This window comes from Oncorhynchus kisutch, linkage group LG3, assembly GCF_002021735.2.
Source record: "Oncorhynchus kisutch isolate 150728-3 linkage group LG3, Okis_V2, whole genome shotgun sequence".
In the NCBI taxonomy this organism is placed as follows: Eukaryota; Metazoa; Chordata; class Actinopteri; order Salmoniformes; family Salmonidae; genus Oncorhynchus; species Oncorhynchus kisutch.
In genome coordinates this window covers 71497681-71518004 of record NC_034176.2, presented here as the reverse complement: position 1 = coordinate 71518004, position 20324 = coordinate 71497681, and the positions used below count along the sequence as shown (strand labels likewise).

Genomic DNA, 20324 nt, shown 5'->3' with positions numbered 1-20324 from the left:
AGACTACAGCGGAACAACAGCGAGAGACTGAAAGAGAGAAGGATAAAGGACTGATACTAGTACAGAAAAGAGTGATTCAGAGGGAGCTGAATTCTTTCTTTCCTGGGTGTATTCCTCTATCCTTTGGACACATCTGTCTTGAGTTTCTCCCAGGGCTCCCCGGGGCCCTCTCCACTCCAACTATTTTAATTTGACTAAACACCTGATTTATTTTATCTCTCCGATGAGGAAGGCCATTTGTCTTAATAGGGCCTGTCAACCTCCAGAACCCATCCAGGGCAATTTACTGGCAGCCTTGCCTAGCACTGCTTGCCGCAATGGAAGAGAGCTGCAATTCTCCATTTATCCTCTTCAGAAAAAAGCACCTAAAAGCAGCTATTCACTGAGCCTGTGTGCGGTTTCCCAGGCCTGAATGGACTTCTTATTCACCTGACCACTTGTTGTGAATGCCTTATCTGTAAAAATTGTACACTCAACAGCGATTTTATTCACCTTTGGCTGTGTCCATAAAGAAGCAGCCTTCATAGGTCACCAGTATCTACACGGCAGAAGACAGCGAGTTCAGGGACGGGGGGACGGAGGCAGGAGTGGCAGAGAGAGAGGTACTCTAACAGCAAAGCAAACATCTGGACTCAATAGTGTCCTGTCAGGATCCAAGCTCTTCTCTGATGTTCAGTCAGAAACCAATGATAGGATTGCTTGTTAAATGTGTGTGAGTGTGCATGTATCCTGACTTCCAGGAGCAGGCCAGTGCTCGGGGGCCACAGAGGGATCAGTGGGCTCTAGCCTGGGGGCCATGTGTGGGGAGTGCAGGTCTGCAAAAACACTAACAGAATACTAACAGAGGGCTCATTGTTTTGATATTGGGCGGCATTGTGGGGAGCTCAGGCTGAGCCTTGTACCAAGATAACAGACTGCCCCCTGTACCAAGACAACGGGCTGCCCTCTGTACCAAGACAACAGACTGCCCCCTGTACCAAGACAACGGGCTGCCCTCTGTACCAAGACAACAGACTGCCCCCTGTACCAAGACAACGGGCTGCCTTCTGTACCAAGACAACAGGCTGCCCTCTGTACCAAGACAACAGGCTGCCTTCTGTACCAAGACAACAGGCTGCCCTCTGTACCAAGACAACAGGCTGCCCTCTGTACCAAGACAACAGGCTGCCCTCTATATCAAGAAAACAGGCTGCCCTCTGTACCAAGACAACAGGCTGCCCTTTATATAAAGACAACAGGCTGCCCTCTGTATCAAGAAAACAGGCTGCCCTCTGTACCAAGACAACAGGCTGCCCTTTATATAAAGACAACAGGCTGCCCTCTGTACCAAGACAACAGGCTGCCCTCTGTATCAAGACAACAGGCTGCCCTCTGTACCAAGACAACGGGCTGCCCTCTGTACCAAGACAACAGGCTGCCCTCTGTACCAAGACAACAGGCTGCCCTCTGTATCAAGACAACAAACTGCCCTCTGTACCAAGACAACAGGCTGCCCTCTGTACCAAGACAACAGGCTGCCCTCTATACCAAGACAACAAACTGCCCTCTGTACCAAGACAACAGGCTGCCCTCTGTACCAAGACAACAGGCTGCCGTCTGTACCAAGACAACAGGCTGCCCTCTGTACCAAGACAACAGGCTGCCCTCTATATCAAGAAAACAGGCTGCCCTCTGTACCAAGACAACAGGCTGCCCTCTGTACCAAGACAACAGGCTGCCCTCTGTATCAAGACAACAGGCTGCCCCCTGTATCAAGACAACAGGCTGCCCTCTGTACCAAGACAACAGGCTGCCCTCTATATAGAGAAAACAGACTGCCCTCTGTACCAAGACAACAGGCTGCCCTCTGTACCAAGACAACAGGCTGCCCTCTATACCAAGACAACAGGCTGCCCTCTGTACCAAGACAACAGGCTGCCCTCTGTACCAAGACAACAGGCTGCCCTCTATATCAAGAAAACAGGCTGCCCTCTGTACCAAGACAACAGGCTGCCCTCTATATCAAGAAAACAGGCTGCCCTCTGTACCAAGACAACAGGCTGCCCTCTATATCAAGAAAACAGGCTGCCCTCTGTACCAAGACAACAGGCTGCCCCCTGTATCAAGACAACAGGCTGCCCTCTGTATCAAGACAAGTTGGTCCGGTATTGTCTTGTCTCTACTGTATTGTCTTGTCTCTACTGTATTGTCTTGTATCTACTGTATTGTCTTGTCTCTACTGTATTGTATTGTCTCTACTGTATTGTCTTGTCTCTACTGTATTGTATTGTCTCTACTGTATTGTCTTGTCTCTACTGTATTGTCTTGTCTCTACTGTATTGTCTTGTATCTACTGTATTGTCTTGTCTCTATTGTATTGTCTTGTCTCTACTGTATTGTCTTGTATCTACTGTATTGTCTTGTATCTACTGTATTGTCTTGTATCTACTGTATTGTCTTGTCTATGCTGTATTGTCTTGTCTCTACTGTATTGTCCTGTCGCTACTGTATTGTCTTGTATCTACTGTATTGTCTTGTCACTACTGTATTGTCTTGTATCTACTGTATTGTCTTGTATCTACTGTATTGTCTTGTCTATACTGTATTGTCTTGTCTCTACTGTATTGTCTTGTCTCTACTGTATTGTCTTGTCTCTACTGTATTGTCTTGTCTCTACTGTATTGTCTTGCCTCTACTGTATTGTCTTGTCTCTACTGCAGTGTCTTGTCTCTCCTGTATTGTATTGTCTCTACTGTATTGTCTTGTATCTACTGTATTGCATTGTCTCTACTGTATTGTATTGTCTCTACTGTATTGTCTTGTCTCTACTGTATTATCTTGTCTCCACTGTATTGTCTTGTCTCTACTGTATTTTCTGGTCTCCACTGTATTGTCTTTACTGTATTGTCTTGTCTCTACTGTATTGTCTTTACTGTATTGTCTTGTCTCTACTGTATTGTCTCTACTGTATTGTCTTGTCTCTACTGTATTGTCTCTACTGTATTGTCTTGTCTCTACTGTATTGTCTCTACTGTATTGTCTTGTCTCTACTGTATTGTCTTGTCTCTACTGTATCGTCTTGTCTCTACTGTATTGTCTCTACTGTATTGTCTTGTCTCTACTGTATTGTCTTTACTGTATTGTCTTGTCTCTACTGTATTGTCTTGTCTCTCCTGTATTGTCTTGTCTCTACTGTATTGTCTTGTCTCTACTGTATTGTCTCTACTGTATTGTCTCTACTGTATTGTCTTTACTGTATTGTCTTGTCTCTACTGTATTGTCTTGTCTCTCCTGTATTGTCTTGTCTCTACTGTATTGTCTCTACTGTATTGTCTTATCCCTACTGTATTGTCTCTAGTGCATTGTCTTGTCTCTACTGTATTGTCTTGTCTCTACTGTATTGTCTTGTCTCTAGTGCATTGTCTTGTCTCTACTGTATTGTCTTGTCTCTACTGTACTGTCTTGTCTCTACTGTATTGTCTTGTCTCTAGTGCATTGTCTTGTCTCTACTGTATTGTCTTGTCTCTACTGTACTGTCTTGTCTCTACTGTATTGTCTTGTCTCTAGTGCATTGTCTTGTCTCTACTGTACTGTCTTGTCTCTACTGTACTGTCTTGTCTCTAGTGCATTGTCTTGTCTCTACTGTATTGTCTTGTCTCTACTGTACTGTCTTGTCTCTACTGTATTGTCTTGTCTCTACTGTACTGTCTTGTCTCTAATGTACTGTCTTGTCTCTAGTGCATTGTCTTGTCTCTACTGTATTGTCTTGTCTCTACTGTACTGTCTTGTCTCTACTGTATTGTCTTGTCTCTACTGTATTGTCTTGTCTCTACTGTACTGTCTTGTCTCTACTGTATTGTCTTGTCTCTACTGTAGTGTCTTGTCTCTACTGTATTGTCTTGTCTCTACTGTATTGTCTTGTCTCTACTGTATTGTCTTGTCTCTAGTGCATTGTCTTGTCTCTACTGTATTGTCTTGTCTCTAGTGCATTGTCTTGTCTCTACTGTATTGTCTTGTCTCTACTGTACTGTCTTGTCTCTACTGTATTGTCTTGTCTCTACTGTACTGTCTTGTCTCTACTGTATTGTCTTGTCTCTACTGTATTGTCTTGTCTCTACTGTATTGTCTTGTCTCTACTGTATTGTCTTGTCTCTAGTGCATTGTCTTGTCTCTACTGTATTGTCTTGTCTCTAGTGCATTGTCTTGTCTCTACTGTATTGTCTTGTCTCTAGTGTATTGTCTTGTCTCTACTGTATTGTCTTGTCTCTACTGTATTGTCTTGTCTCTAGTGTATTGTCTTGTCTCTACTGTATTGTCTTGTCTCTACTGTATTGTCTTGTCTCTACTGTATTGTCTTGTCTCTACTGTATTGTCTTGTCTCTACTGTATTGTCTTGTCTCTAGTGTATTGTCTTGTCTCTACTGTATTGTCTTGTCTCTACTGTATTGTCTTGTCTCTACTGTATTGTCTCTACTGTATTGTCTTGTCTCTACTGTATTGTCTTGTCTCTCTGGAACAGGTTATAATCTAAATGCTTAAACTTAATGTTTCTTACATAAAAAGATTTTCAGTAAGCTGATTTGGACAGTGAATCTTGTTAAAACAATTACAATCAGCCAAAATATATTTTTATAAGACAAGATTGTAAAACATAACATTGAATGCCTAAAATTGATTTGACTTGACCTGAGCAATGTCTTCCCTGTACATCAGCATCACCACGTCATACTACATATGTTTTTTGTTGCCCTGGTTTGGTGTAAAAATCCTTTTCCTCCTGCTCTAAATTATGGATCAGCTTTAAAATGCAGATAAAACTTTTATTGGGCGGTGCAGTATAGGACAGCGGCGGTGTTTGTCTGACCGGCCTGCTGACAAAGAGGCAGTTTCCTGCATATTGCATGGCTCTTAACAGCGGTGGGGCCAAGCCAGCCCGTTAACGTGTCTCCTCACATCCCGTTTGCAGTGGGAGATGGACAGCCGAGGGATGCCTCCTCACTACATGAAGCAGCCTGGTTCCTCACTTCTAATGTGTTGTGACAATCTGGGAGCGCTTCCTCATTCTCCCACCCTGCCTCAGGCTGCTGGGGCTGGATCAGGCTGCTTCCCCTGGCTGAGAGTGGGTCAGAAGGACAATAGCAGCCTGCAACAGGAGCCAGTCTGGCCCAGGATGTCCCTTGAGCGGGCAGGTTAGAGGGTGGGCAGGTGATCCTGTCCTCTCACCTCATGCTCATGGAGAACATGCCAGACTGACACTCTGGAGGAGACAGACAGCAAAGTTCACCACCTCATTCAGCATTCACCTTTTCAGACGCCTGCCTCTTTTAAACGTCACAAAGTAGGGCAGAAAACATCAACCAAACGAGCGACTAAATAAATGATAAGATAAAAACAAGCGGGCCATGGTTGCTGGGAGGGGAGTCGGGCCTTGGAGTCTGTGGATAAAAGGCACTTTGTAGGGGTGTGATTTGTTCTGTCCAATACCCACATCTCTCTCTCTTGGCCCCCTTCGCTTTCTTCTAATCAAGCAGTCTCTAATTTGGGTTCCAAGTCCAGCACCAGGGAAAAGAAGGAGGCTTGTTACTTTGAAGAGTCCCTGGTGAGTAACGCAGATAAAAGATTCAGGCACAAAAAAGGAGAAAAGGAACGGGGGTGAAGAGAGAAAAATCACAAGGCACCTTATTCTGTCCCTTCCTTTGGTTAGGACAGCTGAGCCATTATGACCCAATCTGAATGCAGTTTTTTTTTACACCAGAACACTGCAATTTCTTTGTCCCTCCATCAGTCAGCTATTGTGGATCCTCCCATATGCTGCCAGCCCATCCTAAGTAAATTAAGACTTGTCTAAATGCTGCAATTGTGCCGGGCTGTGTCCGGACACACACTGCACATAGCTAGCATGCCTGGCGTGCTGAAGGCAGGAGCTGACTGGGATGCTCATCCACATGAGAAAGGGTAACACCGCTGGCTGAATGTATGCACTGCACAGACACAGGCACGCACGAACGCGCACACACACACACACACGCACACACACACACAGTATACACAGTACACACAGGGTGATGATTCTGTAGCGCTGGTGTGTTCAGTGCAATACAATTTGTAACACTAATATGAACTCAGTAGTCCTCTGACCCCATGTTCATGTCTTCTAAAGAAGAAAAAAATACAAAGATACAATTGAATTACTGCTAATGGAATCTAGTACTGCTTCCTGTAGCCTTGCAATGAAAGAATTTTTCGGGGCAGAGACCTTGCTCCAAAAGCAATTAAATCCTAATTTTGAATCAACACAAATACACGTTTGCACATACAAACACAAACAAATACACACACACACAACAGAATGTTTCCCAGTAAAAATGATGGTGCAGATGACTATGCCTTTCAAATACCATTCATATATTAATGTTGTCAGTAAATCTACATTAATATTATACATTGTGACTGCTAAAACTAAATCTTTGTCTTGTGTAGCCTAAATAATCCATAGGATAAAACAACTGGCTATGAGCCTGCTAAGCAAGCACAACCAGAGACAACAAAAGGGTATTTGACGAGCTACAGAGATTTGACTTAACCTTAACTATGTTTTAGGCTTGTATATACGCTTGTTCAGAAATGCTCTAAGGCCATATGTGTTTCAAGTAAAAACGGTATTAAAGTACCTGGGTGCCCGAGTCAGAACGAACAGAGACAATATGAGCTGTTTTACCTGGCCTGCTGCCTCTGTGATGATATAAAACTGTTCATCCTGCCAATAAACCATCATTAACAAGCATGAGTAAGGACACACCAACATGTCAGGCTATGGCAGCCCAGACCATCAATCCTCACAACCTTAGATACTGGACTACATGGCCATGAATTCCCCATGGAGTGGTTATCCATCAGCAGGGAACTGCTAGAAACAGACACCATCTAAAACCACTGGGAAGAGTTTGCTTATGCTGATGTGAGTATACTGTACTAAAGTCATTTGGTTGCAGTGTGTGTGTTAATTCTATCTCCCTATATAGACATCCTTTCTGCATCTATAGCAACGTCTCCCCAAGTGTTTAACATATATTTTCTAAATATTTCTCAAAAAGTGTTTTGATTGACGCTCCAGGTGGTTAATAATAAAAGCGTACTTCATCGGCCTGTCGTTCACACTGAACACTAATGTAGGCTAATAATACAATGACTGAAGAGGCCTGAAGTTCACACTGAACACTAATGCAGGCTAATAATACAACGACTGAAGAGGCCTGACGTTCACACTGAACACTAATGCAGGCTAATAATACAACGACTGAAGAGGCCTGACATTCACACTGAACACTAATGTAGGCTAATAATACAATGACTGAAGAGGCCTGAAGTTCACACTGAACACTAATGCAGGCTAATAATACAACGACTGAAGAAGCCTGACGTTCACACTGAACACTAATGCAGGCTAATAATACAACGACTGAAGAGGCCTGACGTTCACACTGAACACTAATTCAGGCTAATAATACAATGACTGAAGAGGCCTGACGTTCACACTGAACACTAATGCAGGCTAATAATACAACGACTGAAGAGGCCTGACGTTCACATTGAACACTAATGTAGGCTAATAATACAACGATGGAAGAGGCCTGACGTTCACACTGAACACTAATGTAGGCTAATAATACAATGACTGAAGAGGCCTGAAGTTCACACTGAACACTAATGCAGGCTAATAATACAACGACTGAAGAGGCCTGACGTTCACACTGAACACTAATGCAGGCTAATAATACAACGACTGAAGAGGCCTGACATTCACACTGAACACTAATGTAGGCTAATAATACAATGACTGAAGAGGCCTGAAGTTCACACTGAACACTAATGCAGGCTAATAATACAACGACTGAAGAAGCCTGACGTTCACACTGAACACTAATGCAGGCTAATAATACAACGACTGAAGAGGCCTGACGTTCACACTGAACACTAATTCAGGCTAATAATACAATGACTGAAGAGGCCTGACGTTCACACTGAACACTAATGCAGGCTAATAATACAACGACTGAAGAGGCCTGACGTTCACATTGAACACTAATGTAGGCTAATAATACAACGATGGAAGAGGCCTGACGTTCACACTGAACACTAATGCAGGCTAATAATACAACGACGGAAGAGGCCTGACGTTCACACTGAACACTAATGCAGGCTAATAATACAACGATGGAAGAGGTCTGACGTTCACACTGAACACTAATGTAGGCTAATAATACAACGACGGAAGAGGCCTGACGTTCACACTGAACACTAATGTAGGCTAATAATACAACGACGGAAGAGGCCTGACATTCACACTGAACACAAATTCAGGCTAATAATACAACGATGGAAGAGGCTTGCCTCTTCAGTGTAATTATGCTAATGTAAAAGCCTCAGCACTCCACTGTGTATCAGTGACATCGGACGAGGTACTTCATCAGAGCTAGACGATAGCAGCCTTACAGACCTGAACAGATACGGCTGAACACTGATAACAGACTGCTATCTTCACAGAGGGAACCATAATCCCACCCAGAGACGAGACAGTTCAGTCTGTGTTTTCAACAGGAACCATTATCGAAGGAGAGGACGAACTGTAATTAAAGGGATCTGTAGGGCGCTGACCACACTGGCAAGTCATGTGACAAAGCTTGAAGCACACAACGAGGTACACTAGATTTTCTCCATCATCCAGTCATCCCTCATGACGTGTATGGTAATGACTTCTTCCTGCTTTCATGTAAGGAGAAGCACTTCTAGTCCAGGTTTATTATAAAATGCTACAAAACACTGATCAGCTTTCAGGGCCTCCCTCCCTCACATCGGAGTTGTCTAGAGAACAACAAAGGGAGCTCTCGGTCTGAACAATGGTCAGGAAAACCTTGGAACGGAAGGGAATGTGTGTTTTCTTGCATTGAACCAATTCACTGGTCTGGGCTATAACTTCATGCATCTACCCTGGTTTATTTAGAACCATAATATGAGGGATTGCATCTCATGTTCTTTTCTTTCTGTCAAGTGTCAGTGTGCAGCGGTGAGGATGGAGTCAGGCGCAGGACACAGAACTGAGTAAAATAACGTACTTCACTCGAAAAGAAACAACCATAAAATTCCACGCAGGGAAAACACACCATGACACAGCAGTCCAATAACACTCAACAAGGAACAAACACGCACAAAACATATTGGGAACCAGGGGGTTAAATAGGGAAAATAATTCTAAGGTAATGGGAACCAGCTGTGTACAATCAAGACAAAACAAATAGGAAAAGAAACATAGATTGGTGGCAGCTAGAAAGCCGGTGACGACGACCGCCGAACGCCGCCCGAACAAGGAGAGGCACCAACTTCGGCGGAAGTTGTGACACTTTCACAAATGTTGTCCTTGATTTCTGAAGATGTTGACAAATGTTGTGTGTGTGTGTGTGTGTGTGTGTGTGTGTGTGTGTGTGTGTGTGTGTGTGTGTGTGTGTGTGTGTGTGTGTGTGTGTGTGTGTGTGTGTGTGTGTGTGTGTATTAGAGGTCGACCGATTAATCGGCATGGTTTTCATTACAATTGGTAACCAGCCTTTTTTGGATGCCGATTATGGCCAATCACATTGCATCCACTAGGAGGCTGGGTGGCAGGCTGACCACCTGTTACGCGAGTGCAGCATCAAAAGGACCTTGTGGCTGCAAGGAGTCAAGGTAAGTTGATAGCTAGCATTAAACTTATCTTATAAAATACAATCAATCTTCACATAATCACTAGTTAACTACACATGGTTGATGATATTACTAGACTAACTAGCTTGATCTGCATTGCATATAATCAGTGTGGTGCCTGTTAATTTATCATCGAATCACAGCCTACTTCAACTTCGCCAAACGGGTGATGATTTAACAAAAGCGCATTCGCAAAAAAGCACAATCGTTGCACAAATGTAGCTAACCATAAACATCCAGGCCTTTCTTAAAATCAATACACAAGTATCGTGCTTCTACACCTGCATTGCTTGCTGTTTGGGGTTTTAGGCTGGGTTTCTGTACAGCACTTTGAGATATCAGCTGATGTACAAAGGGCTATAGAAATACATTTGATTTGATTTGAAGTATATTTTTATAAACCTGCATATGTAGTTAAAAATTAAAATAAATTAATGTTAGCAGGCAATATTAACTAGGAGGCAATATTAACTAGCAGGCAATATTAACTAGCAGGCAATATTAACTAGCAGGCAATATTAACTAGCAGGCAATATTAACTTACATAAATATGACATAACATTGAAGGTTGTGCAATATAACAGCAATATTTAGACTTAGGGATGCCACCCGTTTGATAAAATACGGAACGGTTCCATATTTCACTGAAAGAATAAATGTTTTGTTTTCGAAAAGAGTGTTTACGGATTTGACCATATTAATGACCAAAGGCTGGTATTTCTGTGTGTTTATTATATTATAATTAAGTATATGATTTGGTATTTGATAGAGCAGTCTGAGTGGTGGTAGGCAGCTGCAAGCTCATAAGCATGCATTCAAACAGCATTTTAATGCGTTTGCCAGCAGCTCTTAGCAATGCTTGAAGCATTGCGCTGTTAATGACTTCAAACCTATCAACTCCCGAGATTAGGCTGGCAATACCAAAGTGCCTATAAGAACATCCAATAGTCAAAGGTATATGATATACAAATGGTGTAGAGAGAAATAGTCCTATAATTCCTATAATAACTACAACCTAAAACTTCTTACTGGGAATATTGAAGACTCATGTTAAAAGGAACCACCAACTTTCATATGTTCTCATGTTGTGAGCAAGGAACTTAAACGTTAGCTTTCTTACATGGCACATATTGCACTTTTACTTTCTTCTTCAACACTGTTTTGCATTATTTAAACCAAATTGAACATGTTTCATTATTTATTTGAGACTAAATTGATTTAATTAATGTATTATATTAAGTTAAAATAAAAGTGTTCATTGTTCATTCAGTATTGTTGTAATTGTCATTTATTACAAATATATATATATATATATATATATATATATATATATATATATATATATATATATATAAAAATCGGCAGATTAATCGGTATCAGCTTTTTGTGGTCCTCCAATAATCGGTATCGGCGTTGGAAAATCATAATCGGCCAAACTCTAGTGTGTATGTGCACGCGTGTGTGTATATGTGCGTGCGTGTGCGCGCGTGTGTGTATGTGCGTGTGTGTGTGTGTATGTGCGTGCTTGTGTGTGTGTGAGCGTATGTGTGTGTGTTGTGTCTCCGTGTCTGGTGGTAGATCAGCAGAGGGGCTGACTCGGGAGCCGTAGCACTAGAGCAGCTGTAGGGGGAAATCCAGCGTGACATGTACTAACCCAGCCCAGACATAGCAGCCAGTGCTTAAGCAGCATTACACGGCTGTGAGGATGCAATTTACTTTGCGGCTGGGAGACTGATAAATAATTCCATTTACTACACATCTATAAGTGAGAGAGGTGTATATTTGTCAATCGTTAAAATAAGGATTGCTAGTGATTCCTGGTAGTAACTTAAGATATAAATTGATTATTGCATTCTTAATAAACGGGTTACCTGTGTGTCTGTCAACCAAGAAAGAAGCAAATTATTTGTAGTAATAGTAAATATAATTTGGTAAATTAAATGTAAACACAATGAAATTTGGAAGTAAAATGTAAACATGATTTTAAGTGTGAAATGTATTAAAGTATTAAATGTGCAGCCAGTCATCCAGAGGCCCTGTCTGGTCAGAGAACCATCCCCATGTCTGGTTCCATGGCACAGGGCTTCTGCCCACACCGACACCAGCAGCGGCTGACCCAGACACCACCAAACCCACTCCTGTCTGCATGGCTCCTCTCAAAACACAGAGCCAGGAGTGAGAAAGAAAGAGCGGACAGACAGACAGACAGACAGACAGACAGACAGACAGACAGACAGACAGACAGACAGACAGACAGACAGACAGACAGACACACACACACACAGACAAGGTGTTCCTTTCTGCAGCCGACGCCACAAGCTAAATTCCTCAATTCATTAAGGGAGAAAAACAGAGGGCATTAGGCCCATACATTCATTTCGCAAATGCAGTCTGAAGAATAATGATTTACGGTGTCTCATATTTCACCTGGGTACACAGGGCCAACAGAAGACTATTGAAGTGTTGGGAGAAAAATGCAAACTGTGGCACTTTTGAATTGGGGGAATTGGAGGGATATTTCAGTGTGTGATGGGCTGAGATGGTCCCTCCCTACGCCCCCCCCCCTCTAAATAGAGGTTTCACTATCAAACATACACAGCTCTCCCCTCAAAATACACATAGCTGTATAACACAGATTCACTAGGTCATTTAGACTATCAAACATACACAGCTCTCCCCTCAAAATACACATAGCTGTATAACACAGATTCACTAGGTCATTTAGACTTCATGACAGTCACATTTACCACCTTACATTCAATTCCACTAAGAAGCAATTTATAATATTTTGAGAGAGATTTTTTTATGTTTATGCACTGTTTATTAGTGACATTTTTAGTTTTTACTGCACATGGTGTGAGTATTTTGTGTGAATATTTTGAAACAGGGTAGTATTTTAGAGCTGGAAACTCGAGGTAAAGGATTTATATTGATGGGGTTTCACAAAGAAAGTAGGAGAAAGAAACATGAAATGACAATGTTTTCCTGTGCCGATAAAAATGTGCTCCCACTTGTGATTCCGCGTGTATTTGCAGATATAGTGTGAAATCTCCATTGGCATTCGCTCTAGACTTTATTAGAGCCATTAAGAATGAAGCTGAATGTTAAATATAATAATCATGTTTTGAAGTAAACCCAGCTGGCTGAACAACCCCAGCTCTGTGTCCACACAGTAGTCCTCTGTCGGGATGGGAGAGGCGAGGCCAGGTAGGAGCAGCATCAAATCAGTCTCAGCTGCGGCCCTGCCCGGCCCCGCTCCTCGCTCTCCCCTTAAAGAGCTTCTACTTATCTGTCTGCCACAGGACTGTCAATGTGCACCCCGCCACTGTCACGTAGACAGCATTCACAAATTGATTATGAAAGTGCAAGAGGCTTGATTTTAGTTTATATAGAATTGAAGCTGCCATTTTAACGCAAATGTACAATGCTTAGCTTCATTTTTTATCAAACTTTCCGAGAAAATGAATGCAGTTTGTGTTCCAATTTAACTACCACATTTTTTCTTCAGTTGAATAAATGCTTTGCCGTTTTTTTCGGGGGGCTGTCGGACACTGGATGGCTACAGGGAAAGTTAAACAGTCCTGCAGTGTGTGGGTCTCAAAGGCCCTGATTGAGTATACATGAAAGCCACACTGCACAGGGAGAGCTTATTTGACCAAGCCTTTCCTCCATAAACCTGCATTCACATTCCAATGGAATTTACATGAAATACATGCACATCACCTGAATTCTTCAACTGACATATGTGAGGCACGGAGAGAGGCTAGCTAAAATCACTCCGGTTTTCATCCAAAATATCAGCCTAAAACACAAAAAAAGTCCATGTTTTATTGTATAAAGGAGGGTATGGCTTGTAATGATTCAATGAAATCAAACAACCACAATAGGCACCTCCCCATCATTGACCATTTAAAAAACAATTTACAAACTTAAGCAGTACAGCCAGAATAAAGGACAGGAATACTGGAAACATACTATAGTGAATGAGATCTCTCTGCCGTTGTGGCACAGCTTTCACAGAAAGAGATTCTCTTTGAAGGACCATAATTAAAACAGCCTCATGTCTGAGCAACCATGTCCCAGGTCTCTCTATCTTTCTCTGTGCTCTCTCTCTCCTCTCCCTCTATCTTGCTTTCTTCCTCTCTCCCTCCCTCCCTCTCACTCTTTCCCCCCACACCTCCCTCTCTTGCTCTGTGGTTTTGTTCAGGAGATCTCATCTCCCTTCTCACCGTTCCTCATGATTGACAGCTAAGCTCAGGTATGAAAACAAACAGTTACCTCTGGAATCGGCTGGTGAAAAGTAATCCACCACTAATACCCCTTCACAAACCGTTCCCTCCCTCTCTCTTCCTGCAGCTGTTCATCTCTCACAGCTTAAAGGACAAGGCTGATAAACATCTGACATCATTACACCCAAATCATTCTATTCTCTATGTCTCTGTTAAGCATACTTCCTATCCTGTATTGATGGAAACAGTTCAAACTGTCTCCATTTTACTGGAAGTACCAGTATCAGTTTAACCACAGACCCATTCTAGTGCAGGAAAGCACATGACAATACACTATAACTATGTACGTGAGGCACTAAATGCTTGGTTGCGTAGAACTGGGTGTAAGATAAAGGAAAGCCAGATGTTTGGATACCATTGTTTTGTTTACTGTACTTTGTGTTTCACCCCAAGAGCATAATGTAGTCTGGGCATGTCTGAACACAAATGCATAGTGTAAAAGAATGCACTTCTTTTCATTGGTGAAGTGAAGCCTTCGGTCAAAATTCTGTTCCACCTATTGTCTCCTCCTGTGTGATAATTCCACTGCGAGTCTTAACCCAGCAGATTCCTCCTTTTGCAACTACAACAGTACGACAAGGTGACAGGTTCATAAGGTGGAAAATATGGAAAGCAGTTGAGCAAAAACTACAGAGACTTTTAGATTCTCTACCGCTGATTGAAAGGAAGGCAGCCTTGTGAGGAAAGAAACGTACAAATTACCAGTCTTTCGGTTCAAAAGGGACAGAATTTTATATTTCATTAATTTATCTTTGAACATCAAAAGCAATCTTTTGTAACAACGGAACAATGCCACAAAGGATGTAGTCTAGGTAGAATGTACAATGCCATTGGTTCAAGATTTAATGTCCGCTGAGTAGAGAATGAGTATCAAGGCCACTGAGGCAGTAGGTAGCTTTTACAGATGTTAGCCTTTATCCAGCACTGTCCTCCGTTAACTTAAACCTACCGGCATGCTTACCCTTTGTATGGATTATAACCTAACAATTAATACTCTGATTCATCATAACACTTTAGATCGTAATCAGAAGGTGTTTTCTGCTTGGTGTCTTTGTTTGTGTTTTAATTAGGAGGACCTTGTGTGTCTCCAACCCTGGGCTTCTTTTTAATTGCCAGTATTTACATCCGGCAGACTTCAAACGCAGAAAGAGACATTTGTAAGGGGGAGCACAAAGCAGTCCTTTGAAATGTCTACAGTCATATGAAATGGCAGGCTAATTAAAAACCTTAGACAGCCTACCGGTGTGATATGAAAAGTAGTTATATTTCTAAGTCTAGTGTTCACTGTGTCTCCTTGCATGTGAGTCAACAAAGGCCACAGTGGGCATTATCAGGCTCCCTCCCCACCTGTTTACACCGCTGTGGAATAACCTCACCCTTACCATTTATCAAACAGAAAAATGCCCTGTAATTTAAATAGATCTGCTTTCAAAAGGCTAAATCATTTTAAACATTTGTTCCACTGCACTTTGATCTACAGGGTCAGCTACAATGAATCTGGTTTACCAAGACATGATTCATATTTCAGCTCATTAAGGTTATTGACCATGAATATACTTATTACAACATGCATTAGTTATTGTCTTCCCTGGCACACAGAGAAAATGTCATCCCATAATTAAAACCAAGGACAAATATTATTTATGATTGCCAACCATATGATTAAAAGAGCTATTAAAGTGGGAGTACATCATAAAAAAATGCAAAACATTTCCAGTGCACGCGCTAGCAGAATGCTACTTTCAGATGTCTTTGAATAGTTCTGATGACTACAATTGTGCATGATGAGCAGAGCAGCATCGTCTTTGTTCAGCTTAAATGACGTGGATATATAGATATGAGTATATTCATGTAAATATTAAAAATACAATCATTAATATACACCATTTTGTGTTGTGAGATACAGACTTGAGAGTATGGGTGTTGGCAGGGAAGCGAGTGATAGAGAAAAGAAGGAAAGGTAGAGAGAGAGAGAGAGAGAGAGAGAGAGAGAGGTAGAGAGAGAGAGAGAGGTAGAGAGAGAGAGAGAGAGAGGTAGAGAGAGAGAGAGAGAGAGAGACAGAGAGAGAGAGAGAGAGACAGAGAGAGAGAGAGAGAGGGAGTGAGAGAGAGAGAGGTAGAGAGAGAGGTAGAGAGCTGGAGCCTGGTGTTATCAGACAGCTGTTATTGTGCCTTCCTCTCCGCTAGCTACATAAACACCTTTTTAGTAACAGTCAGTGCTAGGAACTGGACCTGCAAAAAACCCAGCCGCCTGCCCAGCTCAGGCCCACCTTCCCCGCGCATAAATACAGATTTGGAGGGAGAGCTGGGCTGTGCTGGGCTGTGCAGGGCGTTCACTACCAGACTCAAGGCAGGTGTGAGATGTGAGAGACCTAGAAGAGAGAGGGCTCTCCTCGTCTCTGCACTTTCCTTCCTCTCTCTTCTTTCCTCTCTCTTCTCTCTTGACATGAACACACTGCATGAGTAGGAAGCAGTGTCTCTAGTCTTATATTTTTATATAGCAGACACAACCTAGTCTCTAACAGTAAACCACAGACTCAAACACAATGACAGACTGGGAAATGGGTTTGGAATTTAAAGAGAGGTCTCTGGATAGAGGCATTTTGACATAACAGATAAGGAAAGTGCAGAAAAGAACTAGGGAAGGCAGCCAAGAGCTTTTGTCTCATTTCAGAGTGCAAGCCTGTTTCTTAGATTATGTATAGATTATGTATGTCTGATAGGAATAGAAGGATTTGTTAATCTCACTTTAAGACACTCTTTACAAGAGAGCTCTGTGGTTGAGTGACCTCAGCATCAAGCTTACCTTTAACTTCTCCCAGAAGATCACCGGTGTCGAGCCTTTCCATCTTCTCTTTCCAGTCTTTTGACAGAAGTGTTTCCATGCAACTGGATTCTGAAAGACATGGGAAAGAAAAGAGACCTTTTAAAATGCTTTCATTTTCAAATTCACCTCTCCAACGGATTTCTTTCAGGAAAGGGTACATCAAATCCAAATTCAATTTTAATGTATTTAGATTTTTACGATAATATTTTGAAGGTTCCAATTTCATTAATGTAATTTCAGTTTGAATTGAATTACTGGTATTTGTATAACAATGAAAAGGAGCCTGAACTTTTTCTTCTCATAACAAAATGGAGGTAGAGGAAATATGTTTCTAAAGAGAGGTGCTTTCTCTGTTGTCATTCACATGCCAAAAGTGTCAATTTCTCACGCATGCCTCAGCACTCCAGTAATACTAACACAACTAACACACCCATCAACACTCCTTGTCAAAACTAGCTGTGTATGTTAATACAAACATACACACTAAAGGTGTCTTGTCCCCAACGGTCAAAATAAAACATTGACAGCTTCTTGGTTAAAACAAGACAATGTCACTTGTCATTCAGAATTAATATTATTAATTACAACTAAAAACCATTCACTTCTTTCCCAACTGAATAGCTCTAATTACTGATGGTAGATCAAAACACATTCACTCTTGAGCACCCATTGAAGACGGTAAAAGGTTAGACAGATAGATGGGGTGAGAGAGGGGGAGACAGACAGTATAGCCATGGTAAGGGCAGAGACAGTGCAGAGACATTAAGAAGGAGGTAAGGGTTGAGACAGGGTGTGTCCAAGCGTTCTCACAGCCACCAGTGATGAAAACAATTAACATTTGTCCGGCTGACAATGAATCAGTGGAGGAATGGCTGGAATCTGCCATGCTGTCGTTGTGGTAGCTGATAAAGAACACACTGCTGGCCCAGCCGACCCGGGCCTCGCCGGTCCCCGCACTGCGCAGAGGTCAGCCTGTTCCCATCAAACACCACCCACCCACCCCTCTCCTCCCATCCCCTCCACCTCCCTCCCCAAGCCAAACTGTAGGCTCCCAGGCACGCTGCCAACTGTCTGAACTGCACAAAGACAGCCAGGCCACTATACCAAGATCCAGGATGAGCACTAAGCAGGGCCCTGCTGTCTGTCTGTCTGTCTATCTATCTGTCTCTCTCCTACTCACAGTGGGGCTGTCACTGTGGACATACCCACCAGCTGATGCCTGACTTACCCATGAGAGCAGTCCTAGATCTCCTCTCATACCTTCATACTGCTGGTTAAGGCTTGATAGATAGTTAAGACTGCATGTCAACTGTTCCGGAATGATGTCTATTCTCTAGTAAATATAGAACCATGCTGCTGTTGTTTCTAAGTCGGGCTCCGTGTTAACTGACATGACTGCTCCTGAAAACAGGAGCCCTAAACAGATTGTCTTCAAGTGTCATGTTGCCTGAAGATGACAACATGGAGTGTAAGACAGGGTTTGTTCACTCTGAAAGGGAGTAAAGGGCAAACAGAAAAAGCAGACATTGTTGCAGTTCACAGAAAGCATTGGGACTCCATCAGGAATGGTTTAACCACTCTCCTGACAATGGCTCATTTGTGGTCTGCTTCTGCCAACTAAAGGGTACAATTCTTCTGGAATACTTCTGGATGCCTTCAGGGATTGTCTTAGGAGTGCTTTGTGTTTTCAGGTTATAGTAGTCATCACATGCTCTGGAGGCAGTGGAACGAACAGAATACAATTATCATCTAGATCAAGATCTGTTGTGTAAAGATGTATCATTATACAATACATTTGATATTTAATTTAATTGTTAATGTTTCAGATATACTAACTTACATTATACTGTACAAAATAGGAGACATGCAAGAGGGAAAGAGAGTGAGAGAGAGAGAACAAGAGAGAGAGAGAGAGAGAGAGAGAGAGAGAGAGAGAGGGAGATCCTAAATGGTTTGGATCATTCTCCCGTTATTATCGACTCTCTTCCTCTGACTGAGGAAGAGAGAGGATTTAGAAAGTAAACAGTTTAGAAAGTACACAGCTGATGATTCCTTTTATCTGGGGTGTAATGTCTTCACCCTTCACTTCCACAATCCAAACATGATACCTCACTATGAAAACACATCAAGTTCAGAGGGACTGGGAGGCTGGGAGTAATAGGGTCTCAATGGTTAGCCTGCCTCTGTTTAACGTTGGCTTTCAAAAAGACCGGAGTGGCCATTTTGTTTGATTGTCCACTTCCTCCGTGGCAGAGAGGCCAACAGGACATCACAGGCTCAGGTCATTATAACATTACTTCTGCTTTATTGACTTTCCAATCCCCAACTCACAGTTTGTCCCCCTGAACCGAGATGAGAGAGGTGCAGTGTGTGTGTGTGTGTGTGTGTGTGTTGTGTGTTGACTCCCTGCTTCCCCGCCTGGCAGTGGGATCACAGACACACAGGGGATGAGGGCAGGGGGAGTGACTGAGCTCCGCTTCTCTTCCATGGGCCTCACCCCTGGGTGAGCAAGCTTCCTCTCCCTCCCGGACATATCCCCATCAACACACTCCCCCAGATAACAGCCCTCCCTCAGTACAGATACACAACAACAGCAATACACTCCCCCAGATAACAGCCCTCCCTCAGTATAGATACACAACAACATCAACACACTCCCCCAGATAACAGCCCTCCCTCAGTACAGATACACAACAGCAATACACTCCCCCAGATAACAGCCCTCCCTCAGTACAGATACACAACAGCAATACACTCCCCCAGATAACAGCCCTCCCTCAGTACAGATACACAACAGCAATACACTCCCCCAGATAACAGCCCTCCCTCAGTACAGATACACAACAACAGCAATACACTCCCCCAGATAACAGCCCTCCCTCAGTATAGATACACAACAACATCAACACACTCCCCCAGATAACAGCCCTCCCTCAGTACAGATACACAACAGCAATACACTCCCCCAGATAACAGCCCTCCCTCAGTACAGATACACAACAGCAATACACTCCCCCAGATAACAGCCCTCCCTCAGTACAGATACACAACAGCAATACACTCCCCCAGATAACAGCCCTCCCTCAGTACAGATACACAACAGCAATACACTCCCCCAGATAACAGCCCTCCCTCAGTACAGATACACAACAGCAATACACTCCTCCAGATAACAGCCCTCCCTCAGTACAGATACACAACAGCAATACACTCCCCCAGATAACAGCCCTCCCTCAGTACAGATACACAACAGCAATACACTCCCCCAGATAACAGCCCTCCCTCAGTACAGATACACAACAGCAATACACTCCCCCAGATAACAGCCCTCCCTCAGTACAGATACACAACAGCAATACACTCCCCCAGATAACAGCCCTCCCTCAGTACAGATACACAACAGCAATACACTCCCCCAGATAACAGCCCTCCCTCAGTACAGATACACAACAGCAATACACTCCCCCAGATAACAGCCCTCCTTCAGTACAGAT

At 42.8% G+C, this 20324-nt stretch overlaps 1 protein-coding gene across 13 annotated transcripts in view; it reads right to left on the bottom strand.

The window, feature by feature from the left end:
- sox6 (SRY-box transcription factor 6) overlaps positions 1 to 20324 on the bottom strand; it is a 200594-nt gene that overhangs the window by 78453 nt on the left and 101817 nt on the right. For all 13 annotated transcript variants that reach the window (XR_004206768.1, XR_004206765.1, XR_004206766.1 and 10 more), the window contains one exon: positions 16810 to 16899. Coding sequence is in view for 9 of the 13 variants with exons in the window: in XM_031813468.1 (XP_031669328.1) it covers positions 16810 to 16899 (90 nt within the window). In the remaining 4 variants the exon portion in view is untranslated. The remainder of the gene's footprint in view (positions 1 to 16809; positions 16900 to 20324) is intronic.